The sequence below is a fragment of the Sebastes fasciatus genome, chromosome 3 (genome assembly GCF_043250625.1).
Source record: "Sebastes fasciatus isolate fSebFas1 chromosome 3, fSebFas1.pri, whole genome shotgun sequence".
NCBI lineage: Eukaryota > Metazoa > Chordata > Actinopteri > Perciformes > Sebastidae > Sebastes > Sebastes fasciatus.
The window spans coordinates 41,215,235-41,242,071 of record NC_133797.1 but is presented as its reverse complement, the minus strand read 5'-3'; the positions used below and the strand labels follow the sequence as shown (position 1 = coordinate 41,242,071).

The 26,837-nt window shown below is 42.2% G+C and overlaps 1 protein-coding gene across 1 annotated transcript in view; it reads left to right on the top strand.

The window, feature by feature from the left end:
* LOC141762925 (hemicentin-2-like) overlaps positions 1-26,837 on the top strand; it is a 61,848-nt gene that overhangs the window by 7,125 nt on the left and 27,886 nt on the right. Inside the window, exons 6-25 of the mRNA XM_074627102.1 lie at positions 3,574-3,837; positions 5,050-5,310; positions 5,885-6,145; positions 7,382-7,642; positions 7,747-7,831; positions 7,935-7,989; positions 11,105-11,340; positions 11,471-11,534; positions 14,584-14,674; positions 16,675-17,034; positions 17,184-17,411; positions 17,540-17,893; positions 18,911-19,120; positions 20,922-21,002; positions 22,097-22,354; positions 22,524-22,784; positions 23,633-23,890; positions 24,048-24,126; positions 24,239-24,308; positions 25,831-26,060. Of these exons, the coding sequence (XP_074483203.1) occupies positions 3,574-3,837; positions 5,050-5,310; positions 5,885-6,145; positions 7,382-7,642; positions 7,747-7,831; positions 7,935-7,989; positions 11,105-11,340; positions 11,471-11,534; positions 14,584-14,674; positions 16,675-17,034; positions 17,184-17,411; positions 17,540-17,893; positions 18,911-19,120; positions 20,922-21,002; positions 22,097-22,354; positions 22,524-22,784; positions 23,633-23,890; positions 24,048-24,126; positions 24,239-24,308; positions 25,831-26,060 (3,967 nt within the window). The remainder of the gene's footprint in view (positions 1-3,573; positions 3,838-5,049; positions 5,311-5,884; positions 6,146-7,381; positions 7,643-7,746; positions 7,832-7,934; positions 7,990-11,104; positions 11,341-11,470; positions 11,535-14,583; positions 14,675-16,674; positions 17,035-17,183; positions 17,412-17,539; positions 17,894-18,910; positions 19,121-20,921; positions 21,003-22,096; positions 22,355-22,523; positions 22,785-23,632; positions 23,891-24,047; positions 24,127-24,238; positions 24,309-25,830; positions 26,061-26,837) is intronic.

Sequence of the window (26,837 nt, the reverse complement as noted above, 5' to 3'; positions counted from 1 at the left end):
AATACCTAACCTTAACCATTAGAGGTCAATACCTAACATTAACCATTAGAGGTCAATACCCAACCTAAACCATCAGAGGTCAATACCTAACATTAACCATTAGAGGTCAATACCTACATTAACTATTAGAGGTCAATACCTAACCTTAACAATTAGAGGTCAATGTCTAACTTTAACCATTAGAGGTCAATACCTACATTAACTATTAGAGGTCAATACCTAACCTTAACCATTAGAGGTCAATACCTACATTAACTATTAGAGGTCAATACCTAACCTTAACCATTAGAGGTCAATACCTACATTAACTATTAGAGGTCAATACCTAACCTTAACTATTAGAGGTCAATACCTAACCTTAACTATTAGAGGTCAATGCCTAACCTTAACCATTAGAGGTCAATACCTAACATTAACCATTAGAGGTCAATACCCAACCTAAACCATCAGAGGTCAATACCTAACATTAACCATTAGAGGTCAATACCTACATTAACTATTAAAGGTCAATACCTAACCTTAACAATTAGAGGTCAATGTCTAACTTTAACCATTAGAGGTCAATACCTACATTAACTATTAGAGGTCAATACCTAACCTTAACCATTAGAGGTCAATACCTACATTAACTATTAGAGGTCAATACCTAACCTTAACCATTAGAGGTCAATACCTACATTAACTATTAGAGGTCAATACCTAACCTTAACCATTAGAGGTCAATACCTAACCTTAACTATTAGAGGTCAATGCCTAACCTTAACTATTAGAGGTCAATGCCTAACCTTAACCATTAGAGGTCAATGCCTAACCTTAACCATTAGAGGTCAATACCTAACCTTAACCATAAGAGTTCAATGTCTAACCTTAACCATTAGAGTTCAATGTCTAACCTTAACTATTAGAGGTCAATACCTAACATTAACTATTAGAGGTCAATGCCTAACCTTAACCATTAGAGGTCAATGCCTAACCTTAACCATTAGAGGTCAATGCCTAACCTTAACTATTAGAGGTCAATGCCTAACCTTAACCATTAGAGGTCAATGCCTAACATTAACCATTAGAGGTCAATACCTACATTAACTATTAGAGGTCAATACCTAACCTTAACCATTAGAGGTCAATACCTACATTAACTATTAGAGGTCAATACCTAACCTTAACCATTAGAGGTCAATACCTACATTAACTATTAGAGGTCAATACCTAACCTTAACCATTAGAGGTCAATACCTAACCTTAACTATTAGAGGTCAATGCCTAACCTTAACTATTAGAGGTCAATGCCTAACCTTAACCATTAGAGGTCAATGCCTAACCTTAACCATTAGAGGTCAATACCTAACCTTAACCATAAGAGTTCAATGTCTAACCTTAACCATTAGAGTTCAATGTCTAACCTTAACTATTAGAGGTCAATACCTAACATTAACTATTAGAGGTCAATGCCTAACCTTAACTATTAGAGGTCAATGCCTAACCTTAACCATTAGAGGTCAATGCCTAACCTTAACCATTAGAGGTCAATACCTAACCTTAACCATAAGAGTTCAATGTCTAACCTTAACCATTAGAGTTCAATGTCTAACCTTAACTATTAGAGGTCAATACCTACATTAACTATTAGAGGTCAATACCTAACCTTAACCATTAGAGGTCAATACCTAACCTTAACTATTAGAGGTCAATGCCTAACCTTAACTATTAGAGGTCAATGCCTAACCTTAACCATTAGAGGTCAATGCCTAACCTTAACCATTAGAGGTCAATACCTAACCTTAACCATAAGAGTTCAATGTCTAACCTTAACCATTAGAGTTCAATGTCTAACCTTAACTATTAGAGGTCAATACCTAACATTAACTATTAGAGGTCAATGCCTAACCTTAACCATTAGAGGTCAATGCCTAACCTTAACCATTAGAGGTCAATGCCTAACCTTAACTATTAGAGGTCAATGCCTAACCTTAACCATTAGAGGTCAATGCCTAACATTAACCATTAGAGGTCAATACCTACATTAACTATTAGAGGTCAATACCTAACCTTAACCATTAGAGGTCAATACCTACATTAACTATTAGAGGTCAATACCTAACCTTAACCATTAGAGGTCAATACCTACATTAACTATTAGAGGTCAATACCTAACCTTAACCATTAGAGGTCAATACCTAACCTTAACTATTAGAGGTCAATGCCTAACCTTAACTATTAGAGGTCAATGCCTAACCTTAACCATTAGAGGTCAATGCCTAACCTTAACCATTAGAGGTCAATACCTAACCTTAACCATAAGAGTTCAATGTCTAACCTTAACCATTAGAGTTCAATGTCTAACCTTAACTATTAGAGGTCAATACCTAACATTAACTATTAGAGGTCAATGCCTAACCTTAACTATTAGAGGTCAATGCCTAACCTTAACCATTAGAGGTCAATGCCTAACATTAACTATTAGAGGTCAATGTCTAACCTTAACTATTAGAAGTCAATGTCTAACCTTAACCATTAGAGGTCAATGCCTAACCTTAACCATTAGAGGCCAATGCCTAACCTTAACCATTAGAGGTCAATGCCTAACCTTAACTATTAGAGGTCAATGCCTAACCTTAACCATTAGAGGTCAATGCCTAACCTTAACTATTAGAGGTCAATGCCTAACCTTAATCATTAGAGGTCAATGCCTAACCTTAACTATTAGAGGTCAATGCCTAACCTTAACCATTAGAGGTCAATGCCTAACATTAACAATTAGAGGTCAATGCCTAACCTTAACCATTAGAGGTCAATACCTAACCGTAACCATTAGAGGTCAATGCCTAACCTTAACCATTAGAGGTCAATGTCTAACCGTAACAATTAGAGTTCAATGCCTAACCTTAACTATTAGAGGTCAATGCCTAATCTTAACCATTAGAGGTCAATGCCTAACCTTAACCATTAGAGGCCAATGCCTAACCTTAACCATTAGAGGTCAATGCCTAACCTTAACTATTAGAGGTCAATGCCTAACCTTAACCATTAGAGGTCAATGCCTAACCTTAACTATTAGAGGTCAATACCTAACCTTAACCATTAGAGGTCAATGCCTAACCTTAACTATTAGAGGTCAATACCTAACCTTAACCATTAGAGGTCAATGCCTAACCTTAACTATTAGAGGTCAATACCTAACCTTAACCATTAGAGGTCAATGCCTAACCTTAACTATTAGAGGTCAATACCTAACCTTAACCATCTCACGAGATTCGCAAAATGTGCTTTATCTTCTCGACACGACCGTGGAAAAGACTCATAATAACTTCTCGCAACTACTATAACTGAGAGGACTGTCAGGACTGAGTTGTTGAATATTACAAATGATTAAAGGCTTGTGATTGTCAGTTTACATCAGCAGGAGTCTAAAAACCTGTGACAGCTTCAGGATCAGCACTCTGGACAGCCGCTGTGATAAATACTAGGGATAATTTAAAAGAAACAAAGAGAAATAATTATTGAAATAGCCAGTGTCTCGTCTATGATAACATATTCTAATCTTTAAATTATTCATGTTAATTTCTCCTCCAGATGCTCCAAAGCTTCCCTCAGTGTCAGTGAGTCCCTCTGGTGAGATAGTGGAGGGCAGTTCAGTGACTCTGACCTGTAGCAGTGATGCTAACCCAGCAGCTAACTACACCTGGTACAAGAAGAATGGAAACTTCAAACCTCTCCGTGAAGAACCACAGCTTGTCTTCAGCCCCATCCAGTCCTCTGACTCTGGAGATTACCACTGTACAGCTGGGAACAAGCTGGGAGAGAGGACGTCTGAATACGTCTCTATTGATGTGAAATGTGAGTAAAACAAATCGAGCGTAGCGTTAGTTCAGGCAGGCCATGATGTCAAGCTCTGCTCATAGGATGGCTATCAGCTGATAACAGCTGATCTTAAGCCAGCCCAATCAGCTGATGCATCAGCTGACAGATCAGCTGATTCCTCTCTATGCATTCATTGGTCAATTTCATACAGGGCGCCTTATTTAAGCTGCTTCAGCCGGCCTACCGTTGCTGCTTCCTCTACAAGCCGCTCGCAACCAACCTCCACCCCACCACCTCCTTTTAATACTGTTTCTAGGGCTGGGCGGTATGGCCTAGGATAATATTGCGATATTTTAGGCTATATCGCAATACACGATATATATCGCAATATTTTCAAATATCCTCTAAGCACTTCATAAATGCTCAATTTAACCCTTTCATGCATACAATCACACCAATATTATGATTCTTGTAGTCCCTGCAGCATATGTCTGCATTAAAACCTTCTGTTGATATTCATTAGTGGTTCTTTGGAACAATTTAATCTTTCATACAAAAAGGGATGGCTTGGAAACATTACATGACAATTTGTGTTCGATGTTCGCGATGTAGTCGTTATCTGTACCGCGCGGGGGACAAGCCGCGATACATCGACTATATTCGATGTGTCACCCACCCCTAACTGTTTATGACTTAATCAATGTCAATTCTGTTGTCATTGATGCCGGCTCTGTTCTGCACCCAGGGGGGTCTTTGCTGCTGCTCTCCCTGCCTTTGGCTTTCCATGTGTGCACATGGAAGGGCAGGGAGGAGTGCTCTCCTTGCCTCATGCTACCACGTAGGCTCGTGGATCCATGCATGCGCGTGGATGGGCAGGGAGGTCCCAGAGCAGAGCCATACCGCCAAATATAATGTATATATTACTGCAAATGGGATAAGTGTTTTTGACTAAAGTGGTCCTGACTGAACTTATTTAAAGATGGCAAACAGCTTAAATTTGTCCGGTCTTTGCAGGGGAAGATTTTATTGATCATAACTACTTTCTTCAGCTCTGCTTACTTCACATTCACAGTCGTCATTCACTGAGCAGCTCCAGGAGATTTTAGGAGTTTCATGCAGTTTTTAGGACTCAAACCGTCTCACATTCATTTGTCAAACCACCTTCAAAGTCTGAAATGCTTTTACACGCAGCTAGTCACAGTTTATGACTCAAACACCCAATAATATCTCTTAATCCATCTCCTCCAGATGCTCCAAAGCTTCCCTCAGTGTCAGTGAGTCCCTCTGGTGAGATAGTGGAGGGCAGTTCAGTGAATCTGACCTGTAGCAGTGATGCTAACCCAGCAGCTAGATACATCTGGTACAAGGAGAACCAAACACTGCTTCAGGGACTAGAAGGCATCTATCATTTCACCTCCATCAGCTCTGAGGACAGCGGGATCTACTACTGCAAGTCTTACAATCAACATGGAGAGATCATGTCACCGTCTCTATCAGTAGATGTCCAGTGTAAGCGGAAAACATTAGAAAATGAATACAGCAGTTACATGAGCTTCCATGCATATAATAACACCACAACTGCAAATAATGTGACACTATGAAATGACATAATAAGCTCCTATAAAACTCCATGATCCCACTGACACAATGGAAAAATGTTATGAAGTTTGGACTATTGCTTTGCTTCAGGTTTCATCCTGACGGTGGTCACTATACAGTACTTCAAACTGACCGAGCCTGACACGGCGCATCTCTAAGTAAATGCATGAATTCTTCCTTTTGCCAAAACTTGAGGTCCCAGTGTTGTGGTGCGAGTGGGAGGCCACTAAGTTTCTTCACAGAAAAGGGCCAGGAAGAGGAAAGCGTGTGGCCAAGATTCATGTACAGGTCTATTAGTAGTTACTTTAGCCTGCTAGCTAGCGTTGTAGAGGTGACAACGGCCTGTCTCACAAAGCAGGATTTCCAAAGTGGATAACGTAGTAACCTAAATACTTGTGTCGCCCCTCCTAGCTTGAAGCAGTCCATGACTAAAAACTAGCCTGTAAACAAAGATTCTTAAGTTGTCTCTCTTTTTCTCCTCCAGATGCTCCAAAGCTTCCCTCAGTGTCAGTGAGTTCCTCTGGTGAGATAGTGGAGGGCAGTTCAGTGACTCTGACCTGTAGCAGTGATGCTAACCCAGCAGCTAACTACACCTGGTACAAGGAGAACCAAACACTGCTTCAGGGACCAGAAGGCATCTATCATTTCACCTCCATCAGCTCTGAGGACAGAGGGATCTACTACTGCAAGTCTGAGAATAAGTACGACCGGATCAACTCCACGTCTGTACACATAGATGTCCAGTGTGAGTAAAAAACATCAGCAAATCACTTCAACACACAGTGTGTTTAAGTAGAGACAGTGGATGTAAACGTCTGATGAGTTTAGGCTGGGAGAAACTTAAGTAACATCACAAAGGGTTTAAAGGATAGTTTCACGTTTTTTCCATTAATACATTAAAAAGTTTTTTTTTGCCTCTGTAATCATTCCTCCTCCTCACATACTCGCCAACCTTCAGACCTTAAAAAAGGGAGGATTTCAAAACAAAGCGGGGGTCCTCCCCCAGAAAAATTTATTTGTTTCCTGCATTCTGGTGACTTTACAAGTCACGCAGACGTACACTGCAACAGCATTTTATGTTAAACTTTTTATTTTATCTTTAACTCCCAGGAAAGAAAACTCTCCATTTCTCTCTCCTTCTCTCGCTCACTGAAGGTCCTTTCAGACACAACGCGACAACGCCACCACTGCGCTCTGAAACACAGTATTTCCAGTAGCTAGCGCCGCGCCACAACGGCTTTTTGTCGCATCGAGCAAAGCCCGACTTTGGGCGCTGCACGCTGTGGCGAGCGCAGCTCAAACTTGAGCTCAAACTGTGCTGTGTCGCGAGCATTTGGACTGCCATCTTGGTTTTTAGTCGTTGCCATCTTGTTTTTTGCAACCAGAAGTGACATGAGAGGGTGGAGCTCAGTACAACTGAACGCTGAATAAGAGATTTTTAGGCAACCCAAAAGATTATAATTAACTGTGATGAAGTGAAAACACACTGTGAAAGGGTTAAAGTTCTAAGATGAAAACACGGACAACTCCCAGACCGGACAACGCCGTGGTAGTGACCTGTCAATCACAAGGTAGCCCCGCCCTAAAGCATCCCCTGCTTTATGGTCTATCTGACTCTAAATGGGACCATCATTTACTAAATGAACATCATGCTGTATTGAAGAAGACTTGAAACTAGCGATTGAGACCATAAACTCATGTTTACAATGTTTACTGAGGTAATAAATCAAGAGAGAAGTAGAAGCTCATTTTCTCAGAGACTTCTATACAACCAGAGGAGTCGCCCCCTGCTGGCTGGTAGAGAGGACGCAGGTTTAAGGCTTCACTTCAGATCTCATGTTGGGAAGCTGCAGCACAGCTTCATTGTAGCAAGGGAGAGAATTATCAGATACGTTATGACATCTATTGTCTTTATTAAGGCGCCTCTCCCAGTAGGTGGCACTCAAATCAACAGTTGTATTTCTACACTCATCTCCTCCAGATCCTCCAAAGCTTCCCTCAGTGTCAGTGAGTCCCTCTGGTGAGATAGTGGAGGGCAGTTCAGTGAATCTGACCTGTAGCAGTGATGCTAACCCAGCAGCTATCTACACTTGGTACAAGAAGAATGAAGACTCACCAAAAGCATCAAAACAGATCTTCACCATCACTGACCTCAGAGCTGACCACAGTGGGGATTATTACTGTGAAGCCCAGAACAGAAGAGGACGTCATAACTCCACCTTACATCTGAGCATTGTTGCAGGTAAGTCATACTGTTTAGCCCATGAAGATCTGTGATTTTATGTCTAATTATCTGTTACCAATGGACCAGAACGACCTGTAACTCCATAATGAATCGTTTCCCAGGTTCAATGAAATCAGTAGCTGCTGGATCAATCACTGCTGTTGTTCTGGTTATCATCTTCCTCTCTGCTGCCTTCCTGTTGATCAGGTGAGCAGTTCAGCTTTACTGTGATTATATTCAGTAATGCATCTTAAATTCATGTCAGTTGTTGAGTAACTTTAATTTGATGATTCGTTTATTCATTCTCCAGAAGAAAGAGGAAACAAACCAGCGAGCCTGGAGAGAGACCCGACAACAACGCTCAGGTGAGGAAGAAACATTTGAATAGTGCTTTGTGAACCTCTTTGGAAGCTTTCATCCTGTTAATTTCTATTTGATAAACCTATTCACCAACACTGTGGGTGAAGAGGCTTTGGCCCTTTTATTGACTACGTTTACATGCACAAAATATTCAGTTTTTTTGCCCTTATTTCAAAAAAGACAATATTCCCACTAAGGTGTTGTAGGGATTTGGCAGTAACAGGTTTGGTTATTAGCAAATTAATTAATAATAATAATAGAATTATTAATATTAATAATAATTATCAATAAACATTAATAATAAACGGGGCACCACCCTGGAATCAGGGACCAATAACCAAAACGTTAATATAGTCTCATTAAATATACTAAACTATCAATTTGGAACATTGATTAATAATTAAATTAATAACTATAACCAAAATAGATAGTAAAGGTTGAAGGATATTGGAGTTCTTGACATAGCAGAGGTTTGCATTATTCACTCTTTTACAACATTAAACAGACCAGCAGGTATATTCCACAAACATTTATTTACAAGATAATAAAGGTTTAAACCACAATATTAATCTAACTAAATAACTAAACTAAACAAACCAAATAAAGTGTGTGAGCATGTGTGTGTGCGTGTGTGTGTGTGAGAGAGAGAGAGAGAGAGAGAGAGAGAGAGAGGAGAGAGAGAGAGAGAGAGAGAGAGAGAGAGAGAGAGAGAGATAAAAGGGGCTAGCACTGTAAAACTACAAAGATGGCGGGATCAAAGATGGCCGCCAATATGTCACCACATGGCCTCTTTGTTCTTCGGAGCACATGTGCTCAGGAAGGACAGAGAGGGGGGTGATGTGGGGGTTAAGATTATCTGAAGCTGTATGTTTGTGTTTAACTAATTCACAGTTTCTGTATGTGATCTTAATGTGTGTTAGATATGCAGTGGGTTAGAAAAGATGGTTAGTTTGCATGCAAGACATTGTCTATGTGAAGCATAAACTAAACACATCAGATGTGGCAAAGCCAGCTACCCGGATATCAAATACAAATAATATCACAACAGTGAAACTCAATGAATAACATTAAACCAAATCAATACAAGAACATTCTAGAAATCAAAGTTGAACAGTCTTGCTCAGCCATGTGCAATTGCTACTGCTAAGGTAAGCCCAGTACGTTACCAATCCATGGAAGAAAAGGGTTTCTAATTCCATGTGTTGAAGTTGTGGTTCCAAGTCAAAGATGTCGTCTTTGCTGAGCTCAAATCAAGTTGTGCAGATTGGAGGAAGCTGATTGCTCCAATACTTCTTCCCAGCAGCTTGATAGCTTGGTGCTAACTTCCTTGCGGTTGTTGCTTGAAGTTAGTAGGTAAAAAGGCAGGCTCTCGAGTCTTCTGCCTTGGAAGTTCCTTGTGTTGCTATGTCTGTTTCCTAACAGGCCATAGATCGGAGCAGAGCTGCTTTGCAGCTTCTGGTCTGGAGAGCAGCAGCTCACCTCCACAGGTCACAAGAGGTGAGAAGAAAGAGCAGAAAGAGGAGGAACAAAGAGATTCCTCTGGTTTTGTCCTGGATGAATTTCACACCTATGTGTGAATGCTACAGTAGCCAATGGCTACTGAGCTGAGCTGAGTCCATGGTTCAAGGATCATGTTACTGAGTTCCTGTGGTCACTTGCCACCAGTCATTTTGGTGGGTCCCTACAGTGTTTACATGGCTAATGAAAATTAATATTCCACTAATATTCCCTTTTACAAGTAGCCGTGCATACTCCGATTAACGCAACCGGTGGTGAACGCAGCCTCCTTCTTTCATTCTTTCAACCACCTTCTTGAAAAGGTTGGCGTTGTGATATTTGTGCATATCCAGAAACCTGTTAATATCCAAGTCTTTCATAATGTTTAACAGTAGCTGTGTTTCTCCTTCTTTTTCTTTTGGGCGTGCATTTCTGCAAACTGTCGGCTATAGTTGGTTTGTGTACAACGCACAGAGCTGGACGTAAACAGGCAAGAGGTCGTCATAAAAACCCCTGATTAGACGAATATTGTGAATGTGCTGTATACATGTCCAAATAATGCTCCTAAAATCTGAACAATATCAGTATATCCCTCATGTCTTATTGGAAAATGCTCCATTCAGAATGAGACCTAATTCAGAATATCCAAATGGAATCTGCTGTTTCATCATAACCTTTATTTAACTAGGAAGTCACATTGTGATTAAAACCTCTTTTACAAGTGAGACGTAGCCAAGACAGGGTGAAATAGCAGCATCCAACACATAACAAGACAACATTGAATCACGACAGCAACAACAGGTACAACTAAATACACATGACATCATCATACAGAGCATTAACAGGGCAGCATGTTGGTCATGTGTTTGCTCTTTGATTGAAACAACTGCAGCTTGCAGTGACCACTTCCTTTATTCTATGTTTAAGATAATTTAAAGAGATAAGGGTCTCAAGTTTAAGCTTGGCCTGCAGATGGTTCCAGGACCAGGACCAGGACCAGGACCAGGACCAGGACCGTAGTGGATCAGGCTGGTTTTACCAGCTTCTGTACTGATAGAAGGAACTTTAAACTGAAGCCATTTATGTGACCTTAGATTATAACTGTTTTGGAGAAATACAAACTTCCTGCTTCAGTAAGTCAGAAGTTTGCCAGAGATGATCTTATAGACTAAAGTGTGCCAGTGTTGTCCCACATCAAATTCACAATATTGCCATATTGAAAATAATAGAGGAATATTAGTGTGCATGTAAACGTAGTCATTGTTGTTGTTTCATATATATAATTTATATACACCTCTCTATCCACACGTACATGTTAGCAGTTTGTAAATGAAGGGAAATCAGGTAATCCTTGAACTTTATTGACCTCTACTGGTGATCAGGAGGGATTACAACGACACAAAAACAAGTGACCTCGAGCTTGTGGTTCACTGAGGCCTGATGCCACGACACGAAGAACATGAAATACATGTTGAAGCCAGGAATTAGTAACGCTTGTATGAACAAGCCCCTCACCTTTAACCCTGCAGATGTTTTACTATATGGTCATTTGTTTTGCTACAAGCCAATATATATAACCTCCTTATGTACGCTTCTATCGTCTATGTGATGTTTGTCCTTCAGGTGATCATGGGTTCTTCAGTGTATGACACCCCTTCAGCTGTATTAAGACCTTTGGAGCAGCAGGACGACCTTTGCTACGCCAGCGTGATCTTCTCTAAAAACCAGGAAGATCCTCTCTACGCCAACATCAGGCCAGCTCAGCCCTACAGACACGAGGAGGAGGAGGAGGAGGAGGAGGAAGAGGAGGATGTGGACTACACCGTTATCAACATTAAGCGTGCCAGTGCTACTACAGAGTGAGTCCATGAGAATCTTTGGAGTGGACCACGTTTTTATTCCCACCGTTTTCTTGCTGTTCTTAGTTAATACTGTGAGGGGTTTTATTGAGTTAATAATTCTCTAAGTGTGTTTTTTTTTCTTTCACAGATCAAGTCGAGAGGCTGTGGAGGATTCGGGTGCACTGTACAGCGCAGTCAACAGGAAAACAAGAGTATGAAGACAACACCTATCTGTGGTCTGTTACTTTACAGTGTTTAAGCAGGTTCAACACACATTTATGAATATTAGATCTGAGTGGATATAACCTTTGTTATGACATCCAGCGACGCCTTGGTCAGAGTATTATCAGTTAGCTAAGGGGTGGTAAGCTGGTCATTTATAAATACCGTTACAGAATTAGCCGAAAAATGTTACTAAGGAGTAGGGATGCACCGATACCCGATACCAGCTCATGTACTCGCACTCGCAAAACGGCTCCGATACAACGACACTGATACCACTTTACAGCAGCGCGACGTTCACCTCTCATCACCATTTTTCGGGTCCTATCGCACGCTCCACCTCCCCGACGGTGCGGCCTTAGACGCGCCGGCCCTCACTTCCATTGCGCCACGGGGTTTTGCTTGCAACCTCTGACTCGCATGTTAGACTCCTTGGTCTGTGTTTCAAGACGGGTCGGGAGGGTTGCTGACATCGCCTTACGTGGGCCGAGCCCCGATCTGGCGGCACGACGTGGTTGGGGCGCACTGAGCACAGTCCACCACGGTCGACAGTCGCACCGGGAGCAGGGAGCCGTCCCCGGCGGGGAGAGAGGGCGCAGCGAGCCCTTTGTCCACGGTGCGACGAGGTCCAGTCGGGGAGCGCTGTAAAGCTGCGGCCGCCGCATGCCACCTTCGCCCCGAGCCTTCCCAAGCCGACCTAGAGCCGGTCGCGGCGCACCGCCTCGTATGCGGGACTCCCCAGCCTGCCGTGTGTCGCTCACACCCTCCAGCTGGCTGTTAACGAGGGTCTTTTGGCTCAGAGAAGAACTCGTATCGGTACTCGGTATCGGTGAGTACCCAAATGTAAGTACTTGTCCTCGGTTTGAAAAAAAGTGTTATCGGTGCATCCCTACTAAGGAGTAATATTTTACTGCCAGTGCTTGCAAACCATCTTATCAAATACATTTCTCTTTATACAGTACATCTGTACCAGAGTCTTTCTCTGCTCTGCTGGGTTTTTTTTCAGTTTAATTATCTGTTTTTGTTGTCAAATATTGCCAATATAATATATTCCTCTGCTCATTTTCTCAAATTTGACTTGTGGAACATCCCAATGGGTGCAGTGGTTAGTTCTGCAGCCTCACAGAGAGAAGGGTCGCAGGTTCTCCCCCCGTGCCAGCGTGGGTTCTCTCCGGGTTCTTCGGCTTCCTCCCACAGTTAATTGTTGACTCTAAATGTCCTGTAGGTGTGAATGTAAGCGTGAATGGTTGTCTGTTTCTATGTGTCAGCCCTGCGATAGTCTGGAGACCTTGTCCATGGATGGATGGGTGGATGGATGGATATATGGGTGGGTGGATGCATCCCAATCTAGTGTTTTGTTTAAGTACTCATCTCACAATTTAAATACATTTTTAAACTGTGGTTTTGTACTTATTTCACTGTTTTCTTCCTCTGGCTGCAGTTTGTTAAACTGATTTGTAATGTTTAAATAATATAATATTTTATTGAATAAAGTTATTTGGTTAATAAATTGTTCCAACTGCCAACATGTTTCTGCAAAGTGTCCAGTGTTCATAAGGCAGGTCTGTTAAGCGTTAGATTTCTCGGTAAAAGCGGTGCCTTTTTTTTAACCTGACCCTCCAGATGGTTTGCTACACAGAGTACTACAATAGTACTGTAGTGAACTAGTGGTGTAGGAATTATTTAGATCTTATACTCACTTAAAAGTAGCATCACCACAGTGTAGAAATACTCTGTTACGAGTAAAAGTCCTGCATTTGAGAATGTACTTAAATGTACTTCAGTAAAAGTACAAAAGTATCAGCATCGACCTGTACTTAGGATACCAAATGTTATCATTATGAAGGATGACTCATTTCAAGATAATGTGTATTATATAATAAATATTGATGCATAATGTGTCAGGGGTCATGCAGGTGGTCATGCAGGGGGTAATGTAGGGGGTCGTGTAGGAGGTCGTGTAGGAGGTCATGTAGGATGTCATGTAGGAGGTCATGTAGGGGGTTATGTAGGATTTCATGTAGGGGGTCATGTAGGAGGTCATGTAGGAGGTCATGCAGGATGTCATGCAGGAGGTCATGTAGGATGTCATGCAGGAGGTCATGTAGGAGGTCATGTAGGAGGTCATGTAGGATTTCATGTAGGAGGTCATGTCGGAGGTTATGTAGGATGTCATGCAGGAGGTCAAGTAGGATGTTATGTAGGATGTAATGCAGGGGGTCATGCAGGGGGTCATGTAGGATGTCATGTAGGATGTTATGCAGGGGGTCATGTAGGATGTCATGTAGGATGTTATGTAGGGGGTCATGCAGGGGGTCACGCAGGGGGTCATGCAGGATGTCATGTAGGATGTTATGCAGGGGGTCATGCAGGGGGTCATGTAGGATGTCATGTAGGATGTTATGCAGGGGGTCATGTAGGATGTCATGTAGGATGTTATGCAGGGGGTCATGCAGGGGGTCACGCAGGGGGTCATGTAGGATGTCATGTAGGATGTTATGCAGGGGGTCATTTAGGAGGTCATGTAGGATGTCATGTAGGATGTCATGCTGGATGTAATGCTGGATGTAATGCAGGGGGTTGTATAGGATGTCATGAAGGGGGTCATGTAGGGGGTCATGTAGGATGTCATGTAGGATGTTATGCAGGGGGTCATGTAGGATGTCATGAAGGATGTTATGCAGGGGGTCATGTAGGATGTCATGAAGGGGGTCATGTAGGATGTCATGTAGGATGTCATGCTGGATGTAATGCAGGGGGTTGTATAGGATGTCATGCAGGCGGTTGTGTAGGAATTAGTCTCTTCTCCATAGTCTACATTATATGAGGAAGTACATTCATAGCTTGCAGAACAACAGTCATTTCTTCTTTTCAACCTGGGGGATTTACAGACATCCAGCTGCTCATGCATACTAATAATGTAAAGAGGAAGGAAGCCAGGCCAGCTCTATCAGCTGTCTTATATTCAAATTTTCTTTCAGGACTACATCTTTCTCTGTTGTAAGCATAACTGATTTGAATGACTGATAATGCATGTAGTATCTACATGTTTTAACACACAGAGAGGTGAGCGGAGCAGCTATGAGTTTAACAGCGAGTGGGTTTGTTGTCTTCCTTCTGTCCGTATCAGGTACAGTACATCTACATTTATATCGTCAGGTATTTAGGACACTTTAGTTTAGTTGAAGGGCTTTTATGGGAAGGTAGGTTGAAGCTAAACATATTGAATAATAGTAATTAGTCACCGGATCACCAATAGATTTGATTATGTTGTGATACAAAATGTGATATTTACCTTTAAAACCCTGCAACACCAGACATTTGCTTGCTATAAAACTGTTAATTTAAAATGGATCATTGAGTGATTTGTGTTATTTTTCAATCCAAAACAGAAACTTTAGATCAGCCAGTGGAATAAAACTGAGAGTTTCCATTCTGCTCATTCGGTTGAGCAGAATGAACGTATACATCTCCATCAGTAGAAAGAAACAGAGAATCAAGTGTTCTGTAATTAAGAGCTAAGTGGTATGTGTAGACTGGCTGTCATGCTACTACGGTGAGAGCACCAAGTGTTGATGGCTTAAAAACGGTGGAATGCTCCTTTTATCCGGACAGTTCCATGACCCCAGTGTGCCATTTCTGTAACACTAATAAGACTTATCGACATACATTATTACACATTGCAAATTTCCCCCACTGTGGGACTAATAAAGGAATATCTTATCTCAGACTGGTGGTAAAGACGAGTTTCACATCCGTGTTCTGCATCTCTCTGTACTTTCACACTCCTGACCTGACCACAAACAGGAAACAGATAATTGTTTCCATATACCACACCTTTCTAATAATTAATATTCTGTTTCTTGAACTCTTCAGAATAAAAAGTGCATTAAAGTTTCGATGTATTCCAGTTTCGGCACTGCCCCCCCCCCAAACACTATGATCCTCTGCTTAAGTGCACGTAGACATCAGCTGTAGGAATGTAGTGTGCATGATGCATTAAAGGGACTGTTAGTAAGATTCAGAAATGTCTTGTTAACAGCTTCACCTGTGGCCGTTAAGTCAACGAAAGTTAGCGTCCTGTTGCTGGCGCTTGTGCTCGCTCTACATAGACATGAAGGAGCATCACTCAACACAGTGAGGAGACACACGTCAGCTAAAAGCACAATATCACTCTATATTTCAGCTGCTTGGCAGTAATGTTAGCTGACCAGACCAAGGTCTCTCCATGAATCAATGCTGATCCTAGTGTTGGCTTTTCCTGCCTCAGCCTCCCGACCGCGGCCGGAGGGAACGGGGGAGACGCCGGAGTTTTGGTCGGAGACGATAACGTTTCTCTCTGCGGAGCCCCGTCACTTCACAAGACACGGGAAACCTCTGTTGGTCTGGAGGAGCTGCAGCAGTTACTTCTGCAGAAACGTCCACTGAACATTCATTAGATATTCTCAGAGCTAAACTAACTCTCCTGCAAAGAGAGAGAAGGAGCGTGGTGTGTGAGTGAAGGCAGGCAGAGGAGCAGAGGAGCAGAGACTCCGACCCTGGAGACCAAAGCTACGGTCTCCCCCGCGTCCTCCGACCGCGGCCAACACTGTTTAACAGACGGGCTTCACTAGACAGAACTTTGCGGTTTTGGTGCTTCACTGTAGTTTGTGTTGGAGTCTGAGTCTGAACAGCGTAGACACACACGAGCGCGCATGGGACACCGACCAGCAATGATTTATAAGAGTGTAAGAAGTAACAAACAGATCATTTAACTCTTTTCTTTCTTGATGTGTCACGTCTCTATAACGCTCACATCCAACTGCATCCCATGACAAATGGGGACAAGTCACATTTTCACATTTTCGTGCCGTTTATTCATCACGCCACCACCACCAGTGCGTGTAAAGGCCTTCTCACCTGTGCATTTCCTGCAGTGACGAGCCAAAACATCTGCTGTGAAAAAGGTCTCAGTCTAAAGTCAAAATGATCTCAAGCCTTTAAAGGTGTATCACAAAGAACATTTTGTGGGATGGCAGCTAATAAGATTCTGGGGTTCTTGAAGCCGGTTACCTTTCCTTACACATTCAAGTCTGTTCTCTGATGTTGTTCTGAGTCTGATTGTGGTTCCTGATGTGCTCTGTGTTACAGTGATACAGGGTCAGGATGGCTGGGGAGTGACTTACACTCGTCCTACGGAGATCTGTGCCTTAAAAAGATCAACAGTGAACATAATCTGCAGCTACACATACCCATCCAGAGGAGATGACGGTGATACTAGAGTTGAGAGAACATTCTGGTTTATTAAAACGCAGGGTGAAGATCCTGTGGATCTGAGAACAGACCCAGAGTACGCAGGTCGAGTGCAGTACAGTTATCATAACAACATCTGCACTCTGAGACTCACAGACCTGAGAGAGAGCGACTCGGCTGAGTACAAGTTCAGGTTCATAACGAGCCAACCGGATCGGAGCTTTACTGGTGAACCTGGAGTCAAACTGTCTGTCACAGGTAACATTTTTGTTGGAAGCTACTGTATGTAAGTTAGCTTCAAATGCTCAACATTGAGGCAACACTGCTTTGAATCTCTTTGTGTATTATATCGTGTGTACGATGACAGTTCAGTCTTAAATTATGTTTTTGTTTCTTTACTAATCCAGGTTTCCAGGTGCAGGTGAGCAAAACAAAATCATGCGGATCATCCTGTACACGGGCAGACCTGACGTGTCTCAGCAGTTGTCATCTGTCGTATCGTCCCTCCTACATCTGGTACCAAAATGGACAGAAAATAAAGACAGAACGGGAATCTTGGAATCACTACTTTTATCCTAAAGACAGCTTTTCCTGTGCCCTTAAAGAACATCTCCTTTCCCCTTCTCCTCCAGTGTGTGAGTTTACTCCACAATGTAGTTCTCTACCACGTCTTCATGTGTCTTTTCTTCAACCAGCTGTGAATTACTGCAGTAAAAACTATAGTTTTCATAATAATAATAACCAGAAATATTTCATTTTTCAGGTGTTGATGGTCAATCCTGCAACATCGTGACTTACACTGACAGAAGCATCTGTGCCTTCAAAGGCTCTTCAGTGAACATTTCTTGCACGTACAACGGCTATGGATATATCACATCTAAATTCTGGTTCAATCCTGAGCGTAGTCGTCAGTGGCGGTATTACTCACAACCTGAGGACCTTCGTAAAGACTCCCGGTATTCAGGTCGTGTTCAGTTCATTGAAACAGAGAGAGGACGCTCCACTTTGAGGATCACTAACCTGAGAGAGATGGATTCAGCTCAGTATCGCTTCAAATTCATAAAAGGAAGCTTTGAATGGAGGAGCAGTTTACCTGGAACAACTCTGACTGTCACAGGTACTGATGAACACAAACTGAGCGTGTAGTTAATGAAGCATAATTTAATGTGATGCTGAAACTAGGACTGTCAAAGATAACGCAATAACGACGCGTTAACACAAATTTGTTTTAATGGCACTAATTTCTTTAACGCATTAACAAAATCAATCCTTTGGAAGTTGTAGTGGGCTCAGTTTTAACTAGAAAACCTAAAAAATCCATCTGTACCAACCATGTCATACTAGCTTGTTGAGAAGGAGGTTAAATAACGCTCCGAACTCTACGCTAGATTTTGGCGAGGAAAAACTGTCATGTCCATTTTCAAAGGGGTCCCTTGACCTCTGACCTCCAGATGTGTGAATGTAAATGGGTTCTATGGGTACCCACGAGTCTCCCCTTTACAGACATGCCCACTTTATGATAATCACATGCAGTTTGGGGCAAGTCATAGTCAAGTCAGCACACTGACACACTGACAGCTGTTGTTGCCTGTTGGGCTGCAGTTTGCCATGTTATGATTGGAGCATATTGTTTTATGCTAAATGCAGTACCTGTGAGGGTTTCTGGATCAATATCTGTCATTGTTTTGTGTTGTTAATCAATTTACAATAATAAATATATAAATACATCTGCATAAAGCATCATATTTGTCCACTCCCATGTTGATAAGAGGATTAAATACTGGACTAATCTCCCTTTAAGGTTCATGTTGAACAGATAAAAAATGTGCGATTAATTTGCAATTAATTATTTTAATCGATTGACAGCCCTAGTTGAAATACATGTATTCAACGTGATTATGTGCATTCGTATTGAAAATGATCATTTTGATACATGCACGGTACGTTAAAAGTAAAGTTTAACACAAGGGGAAATATTGAATAAGAAGTAAACGCAATGAGCCAAGTGTGATTAGTTAAGAGTGCTGTTGTATACATTTTACATTTTAAAACGATTCACGTGGTTAGATAAGAGATTAAAGTGTACATTGTGCATGGTGTCATGTTAAATAACGTTCATGCTCCTTGTTGTCAGATCCAGATTTACAGGTGCAGGTGATCTGGTCGTCTACTGGTCCAAAGCTGGTTTGTCACAGCAGCTGTCTTCTTACTGGTCGTTCTTCCTTCGGTTGGTACAAGAACGACAGGAAGATTCAGGATGAAACATCTCCTTCGTATGGAGGACACGTCGATCCTGCCGGCAGTTATTCCTGTGCTTACGAGGGTTACCACTCTACAGCAGTGTGTGAGTTTACTGATGTCATCTGGTGGAAACCTCTTGTACGTGATGTGATATGTGTGTCAGCTGCTAAAGAGACAGATATTTCCGTCAGGACTTGGTGGAACCACAAACTCTAAGTTGAGAGTGAATATTGGAGTTACATTCATCAGGTAGATACAAACACATCTCCTAATAGTGTGGTTTATATCTGCTGGATGTTTAAACAGCAAATTCACCATATTAACTTAAAGGGACTATTTGTAACTTTCAGAAATGCTTGTTAACAGCGACACCTGTGGCCTTGAAATCAACTAAAGTCAGCGTCGAGCTCGCGTTTGCTCGCTCTACATAGACATGAACGAGCATCGCTCAACACAATGAGGAGACGCACGTCAGCTAAAAGCACAATATCACTCTATATTTCAGCTGCTTGGCAGTAATGTTAGCTGACCAGACCAAGGTCTCTCCATGAACATGATTTAGATCTGATCCTAGTGTTGGCTTTTCCTGCCTCAGCGCAGGCTAAGGCAGCGGGACTCCTCAACGAGTTACGTTATCGCCTCCCGACCGCAGCTGACAGTCGAAGACACCGGCACCAGGTCGGTAACGAGACGATAACGTAACTCGTTGAGGAGTCCCGTCACTTCACAAGACACGGGAAACCTCTGTTGGTCTGGAGGAGCTGCAGCAGTTATTTCTGCACAAACGTCCACTGAACATTCACTAGATATTCTCAGAGCTAAACTAACTCTTCTGCCGTGTGGAGTGAGAGCGCGTTCACGTCTAGAGGTGGAGCGAGTACGTGAGAATGCACGCGCTGTCTGAGTGAAGGCAAGCAGAGGAGGAGAGGCAGCGGCCACACGCGAGCGCGCATATGCGAGCACGCATGTGTCCCGACCCGGTACATTTATACGCTTAAAAAGTTACAAACAGTCCCTTTAATAAGATGATAACATCAGTCTTGTGTTTGCAGCTGCTGCCACCAAGTGGCAAAAAGACAAACATTTTGTGTGAAAATCAGACACATTACTTCAGAGTCTCACTACATATAACATTACTTCAGTTATGCACTGCATCATCCATTACCAACACAACTTCTACATAGACTCACACATACGCCCTATAGGGTCGACGCACAAAAGGGTAAATCAGATGTATTGTAAATGATCAGATATTTTCATCTCAGCCTGTCAGCTTGCTCCTTTCAAAACTTTTAAACAGCTGCAAACATAAGGCAGAACATTTAAGCAGCCATGAATGTTTATTGATTAATGTTGAAGTTTATTCGTGGATAGTCTAGTTACCATATTTACCATAAGTGTTATTATTTATAACTAGAACGGCACTCGGAGAGCGCAGACCTCCGCCAAGGTGCGTGACTTTAAAAACAGATCACAGCTCCCAGCTGTCGGTACCGTGAGGTGGTCGGCTTGTTATTAACACGGTGTGTTTCTGTGTAACGTATCGGCCGATGCCTCTCTCATTCAGCAGCGTTGTCATGTCTGTATAACGTTACACTACGTTGTCTATCATCCCGTCAGCTACCGCTTTGTTCTTTCTCACCGCGGACGGCCAGCAGCTCCCGCACACACATCCACACACGTATCTCTCTGCTCTCAGAAGGAGGCAGGGTCATGCGTCATCAACGTGTCATCAGTCACACTGCGCATGTGTTATACCCTGAGGTCTTAAAGTTCTGGCTGATTGGAATCCTTAAAAAAAATCCTGAATCTGGAACATGATCCGGATCGCCACCAAAATCTAATGGATTGTTCATTGCGCCACACCCCACCCCTCCAAAACATTTCATTAAAATCCATTGCAGACTTTTGGAGTAATCCTGCTAACAGACAGACGGACAGACAAACCAACGTCGGTGAAAACATAACCTCCTTCAAGGCCGGAGGTAATAACCCATAGGTGCAATTGCTCGATTTGTAATTTGTGATAAAAGGTGGTGGAATAATTACTCGTTTAAGATCTTTTCTTTGTTAAAGTAGTAAGACTACAGCGTAGAAATACTCTGTTACAAACAAAAGTCCTACATTCAAAATGTAACTTAAAGGACCAGTGTGTAACAATAAGGGGGATCTATTGGCAGAAATGCAATATAATATTAACAAGTATGTTTTCTTTAGTGTATAATCACCTGAAAATAAGAATCGTTGTGTTTTTGTCAGCTTAGAATGAGATGTTTATATCGACATAAGGAGCGGGTCCTCTCCACGGAGTCGGCCGCCATGTTTCTACAGTAGCCCAGAACGGACAAACTAAATAAATAACTAAATCCACCGTAGTTCTCCGACACGTTTGGGAGAAGTTTCAGTTGGTTGCAATCTGCAACCTCAACGCTAGATGGCTTCAGATCCTAAACACTGCACCTTTAAGTAAAAGTACAAAAGTATGACCATTAATAATAGTACTTCTTATGCAGAATGGCCCATTTAAGGATAATAAATATTATATTATTGATGCATTAATGTGTTCATCACTTTGGGATCAATAAAGTTTCATCTTAACCTATAACAATACATCGTATTTTATTAATTAATCATATAGAATGCAAGCTGCAAAGTGAAGTAGAAGTATAAAGTAGCAGAAAAATGGAAATACTACATGAAGTACAAGTACCTAAAAATGTTCTTTAAGTACAATGTATTTAGTTACTTGGCATCACTGGATATAATAACGGCACGGTACAGTGAAAGTTAAATTTAAAGGTATCCTGTGGAGTTATTGACCAGTAGTAGCGCTATAGAGCAACTGTTTCATGGACGCACTCGTAAACATGCACGCTGGCTTCTCGATTGTTTGCTTGTTGCTTTCACGATCGAAGCATGGCGGCGATACTGCTCAAAGAAGTGTAAGAATGTGTTAACAAAGGCAGTGCAGAAGAAGACTACGACTTAGCAAACACTGATGTAAACAAATAGTTCTTGTTGTATTGTCAGAATATGAAAATGGGTGAGTATTAATGTGTGTTCATACTGTCTCCTCCAGTTGCTCCGAAGGTTTCCTTAGTGTTGATGAATCTCCCTGGTGACCTTATGGAGGGCAGTTCAGTGAATCTGAGCTGTCGCAGTGATGCTAACCCGACAGCTAAATACACCTGGTACAAGGAGAACCAACCACTGCTCAATAAAGAACCACAGCTGCTCGTCTTCAGCTCCATCCAGTCCTCTGACTCTGGAGAGTATTCCTGCACAGCTCAGAACGAGCTGGGGAGGACGTCTGAATACGTCTCTATTAATGTGAAATGTGAGTAAAAACAGCTTTTTTATAATAATTTTAATCTGTAAAATGTGTTGCATCTATAAGGAGAGGTTTAGCAGGGTATTCAAACCATCATATTCATCACTCCTCCAAATTTTCAGTCACTGTAATACACCTCGATTCATAAAAATCTATGTTAATACATCTCTTCCAGATGGTCCAAAGCTTCCCTCAGTGTCAGTGAGTCCCTCTGGTGAGATAGTGGAGGGCAGTTCAGTGACTCTGACCTGTAGCAGTGATGCTAACCCAGCAGCTAGATACACCTGGTACAAGGAGAACCAAACACTGCTTCAGGGACCAGAAGGCATCTATCATCTCACCTCCATCAGCTCTGAGGACAGCGGGATCTACTACTGCAAGTCTGACAATCAACATGGAGAGATTAACTCTACGTCTCTCGTCTTAGATGTCCTGTGTGAGTACAAAACATCAGCAAATCACTTAGACACTCAGTGTGACCGCCTCCTCAATGCCCCCATGTTAAAAAAACCCCCCCAAAAACACTGCAAAAGTGCCCTCTTGGGTGCCCTTAAATAGAGAAAATATGATAAACTGCCTTCTAGGGTGCCCTTCCAGTAAAGAAAATGTGATGAAGTGCCTTCTAGGGTGACCTTAAGTGGATTAAACGTGATGAAGTGCCCTCTAGGTTGTCCTTAAATGGAGAAAACGTGATGAATAAGCCCTCTAGGTTGTCCTTAAATGGAGAAAACGTGATGAAGTGCCCTCTAGGGAGCCCTTAAATGGAGAAAACGTGATGAATAAGCCCTCTAGGTTGTCCTTAAATGGAGAAAACGTGGTGAAGTGCCCTCTAGGTTGTCCTTAAATGGAGAAAACGTGATGAAGTGCCCTCTAGGGAGCCCTTAAATGGAGAAAACGTGATGAATAAGCCCTCTAGGTTGTCCTTAAATGGAGAAAACGTGGTGAAGTGCCCTCTAGGATGCCCTTAAATGGATTAAACGTGATGAATAAGCCCGCTAGGGTGCCCTTAAATGGAGAAAACGTGATAAAGTGCCCTCTAGGGTGCCCTTCCAGTAAAGAAAACATTATAAAGGTCCCTCTAGGTTGCCCTTAAAATTGAGGAGATCAATGCAGTGTGATACTGTATAGGCTGCCCTACATGCTAGAAAACTTTATGCGTGTTGATGACCTTTTAATTTTCTCCACCGCTGACCGTATACAGTATATACATGTTGCCAGTATATCTGCCCTTCCTGCCGCTCTCTGCACACCAATGTAAATGAGTTTATACATGTTGTCCTCCAGATCCTCCAAAGCTTCCCTCAGTGTCAGTGAGTCCCTCTGGTGAGATAGTGGAGGGCAGTTCAGTGAATCTGACCTGTAGCAGTGATGCTAACCCAGCAGCTAACTACACCTGGTACAAGGAGAATGAAGACTCACCAGAAGCATCAGGACAGATCTTCACCATCACTGACTTCAGAGCTGAACACAGTGGGGATTATTACTGTGAAGCCCAGAACAACAGAGGACGTCATAACTCCACCTTACATCTGACTGTTGCAGGTAAGTTGTGTACATTCACCTGTTTACTTCAGATTGTATGTGGATCCCACCACTGTTACAGCCAGGTGATGGCTTAACCAAAGTGTCTCCTATGATGCAACTCGAGATGGAACTGAGATTTTGGTGTGAAACGTATTGACCTCTTCTGGTTACCCAGGCAGGACATCAGCAGCTACAGGAACAATCACTGTTGTTCTCCTGGTTGTCGTACTCCTCGCTGTCTTCCTGTGGATCAGGTGAGAAGTTCTTTGTCACTTTGATTATGTTCAATAATGCATCTGAGACTTTAATCATTTGTTCCCCTAAATTTAGTAGTTAATTTATTCAATTGCTTGTCCTCATATGCAGAAGAAAGAAGTCCAAGAAGTCCATCACTCAACAGTCTGATGGTGGAGAGAGACCCGACAACAGAGCACAGGTGAGAAAGGAAGAGTTCAACTACGTAAGTGGAGTCTGATAAGCACTAGTTTATTCTCCTCACACCCTCTCAGTGCTGGATGTTATTTCACTAAGGATACAGTATACTGCTACCCAAATGTAGTGGTGGTGAATTGAATTTCATACGCGGCACTTAAAGCTTGTAAGAATTGAGTGCTTTTTCTTTTAGAAAGTAGTTCAAATAAAAACTGTTCTGTGGATCATCCTGCATAACCCTCTGAGACCCACAATAGAGCCGTCTTAGTCTTCTTTAGGGGGGTCCAGGGGGTCTTTAGATAGCAGGTCAACATTAGACAATATTAGATGACACACACTGGACAGGCAGGAGGGAGGGGAGGTGGACGGGCCCAACAAACACAAGGCTTTCCTCCAGGAGATCGCTGTTCACGTCTCGTGTTCACAACGTTCAGTTTCATTTTCACTGAACAAATGTTTGTAGTTCTTTCCTAAGCCTAAAAAAAGTGGTTTTGATGTCAGAAAGAAAGTGATGTCAAGAGGCGTGACAACGTGGCGGTACGTAATGAGTTGGGATGAGAACGTGTTGGAGTTCCTGCTGCTCACCAGCAAGGCACACTACATCTGAGAGAGAATATCATCCTTTTTAAACATTAATGTGTCAAAAACGAAAGAGATGTGCATCTCCCCTGTTGTGATGGGTAATCGGGCTGTTGAACTGGTGCAGCTGTACAAATATCTCGGTATACTGTGATCGACAACAAACTGTGCTTTGAGCTCCGGGTTGATGCTGTGTGTAAAAAAAGCACATCAGCGTATGCACTTTTATCACAAGCTCTGCAGTTTTAATGTCGACACCACTTATATGAAAATGTTTTATGGAATCTGTTCTTACCTTTTCTTTTATCTACTGGCACGGGTCACTTTCTGTTCGCCTGCAGGGTATCATGAAGGTGTGCACCTTTGAACGACCTCCATGACCTATAGGTCAAAGGTCCTTGAAGAGAGCCCGATCGATCTTGCCTGATCTGAGCCGTCCCTTGTGTTGTGAATTTATGTTGCTTCCATCAGGGCGCAGATACAATCTGCCACGATGCAGAAACAAACCGGTTCACAAAGTCATTTATTCCTGCTGCTCTCAGCATGTTAATGTTAATGACACTTTGAAATTGTAATTGTGTGTTGGTATTTGTTGTTTATTTATTTGTTTTGTGTGATGTTTATTTATCACTGCTGGCTGTGAACCAAATAATAAAGATAAGCTTGAACCTTAAAGGGTGCTTTGTGCGGCGGTAACACACGCCGACGGCCGTGACAAAGCCTCGGTATTTAACGCCCTGGGAATGAGAACGGGCTGGGATCACAGTTGTTCGGCTCAGTAAAGTTGGATTAGTTCCACAACAAAGAGCGTTGAATATTGTGACCAGAAGCTCTCGGTACCTGGTGAAGAACAACCTCCAAGTCCAACGGGTATTTTACTGTAAGGTCATTTTGTGCAACGTGGCAATAAAAACGTAGTTATTCTTGAGTTGTGTTTGTCCCGTCAGCTAAACATGGGTCCAGTGTATGACCTGTTGTCAGCGGCAACACAGAGACAACCAGCAGAGCAGCGTGATGACCTTCACTACTCCAGCATCCGCTTCCCTCAGAACCAGGAAGATGCTCTCTACTCCAACATCAGGCCGGCTCCGCTCCACAGACCAGAGGAAGAGGAGGAGGATGGTGATGGTGTTGAATACACTGCTATCAAAGCTGACAGTGCCAGTAGCGCCCCGGGGTGAGCAGCACATTTTAATCTCTATATGATTTTAAAAAAAAAATACTTTGGGCTAGAAACGGTTTGTTTTTCCCCTCACAGAACAAGACGTGAAGAAGACGGGGAGGATTCATTTGCGCTGTACAGCACAGTCAACAGATGAACACAGCATGGAGCTGTGGTCCGTTATTTATTCATGGATTATTTTCTATGCACCTCGTTTAAGCAGAAAGCCACACTGAGGGTAGAAATACTCTTCATTCCCCAGGACTGAACTGCAGCATCAAGGCAACCATGAAAAATAAAAACACATGGGGTTTGTAAAGACGTTTTGTTTGCTCCAAATTACAATAAAATAAACATATTTTCTCACTTACGCCGGCTGGTATCTAACCATGGAGACGGATTTTATTGGTCCACCTGCATCACCAAATACTACGAGAGTTTTTCCTTTGTTTTTGTAATTTGGGTGAACTGAGCTTTTAACTGCCACAACAATATATCAGCATGCTACAGTACACAATTAATGTATATTAAAAGGATGAAATATGAATAAAATACAGTCAATGTTTGTGTTGCATTTGTCAGACGTCTGTTTATTTTACCCAATTTAAGTTTCAAGTTCTTTATTGTTATATATGCACAACAATTACTGAAAAGCAATGAAAAGAGAAAAAGGTTGTAATATTATGAGAATAAAGTCAGAAGTTTAGGAGAAATAAAGTTGTAATATCAGGTCGTCTGTCCTACGTCTTGTTTAAGGATGGAGAGAAAATGATCCACGAGACCTCAGAGGTC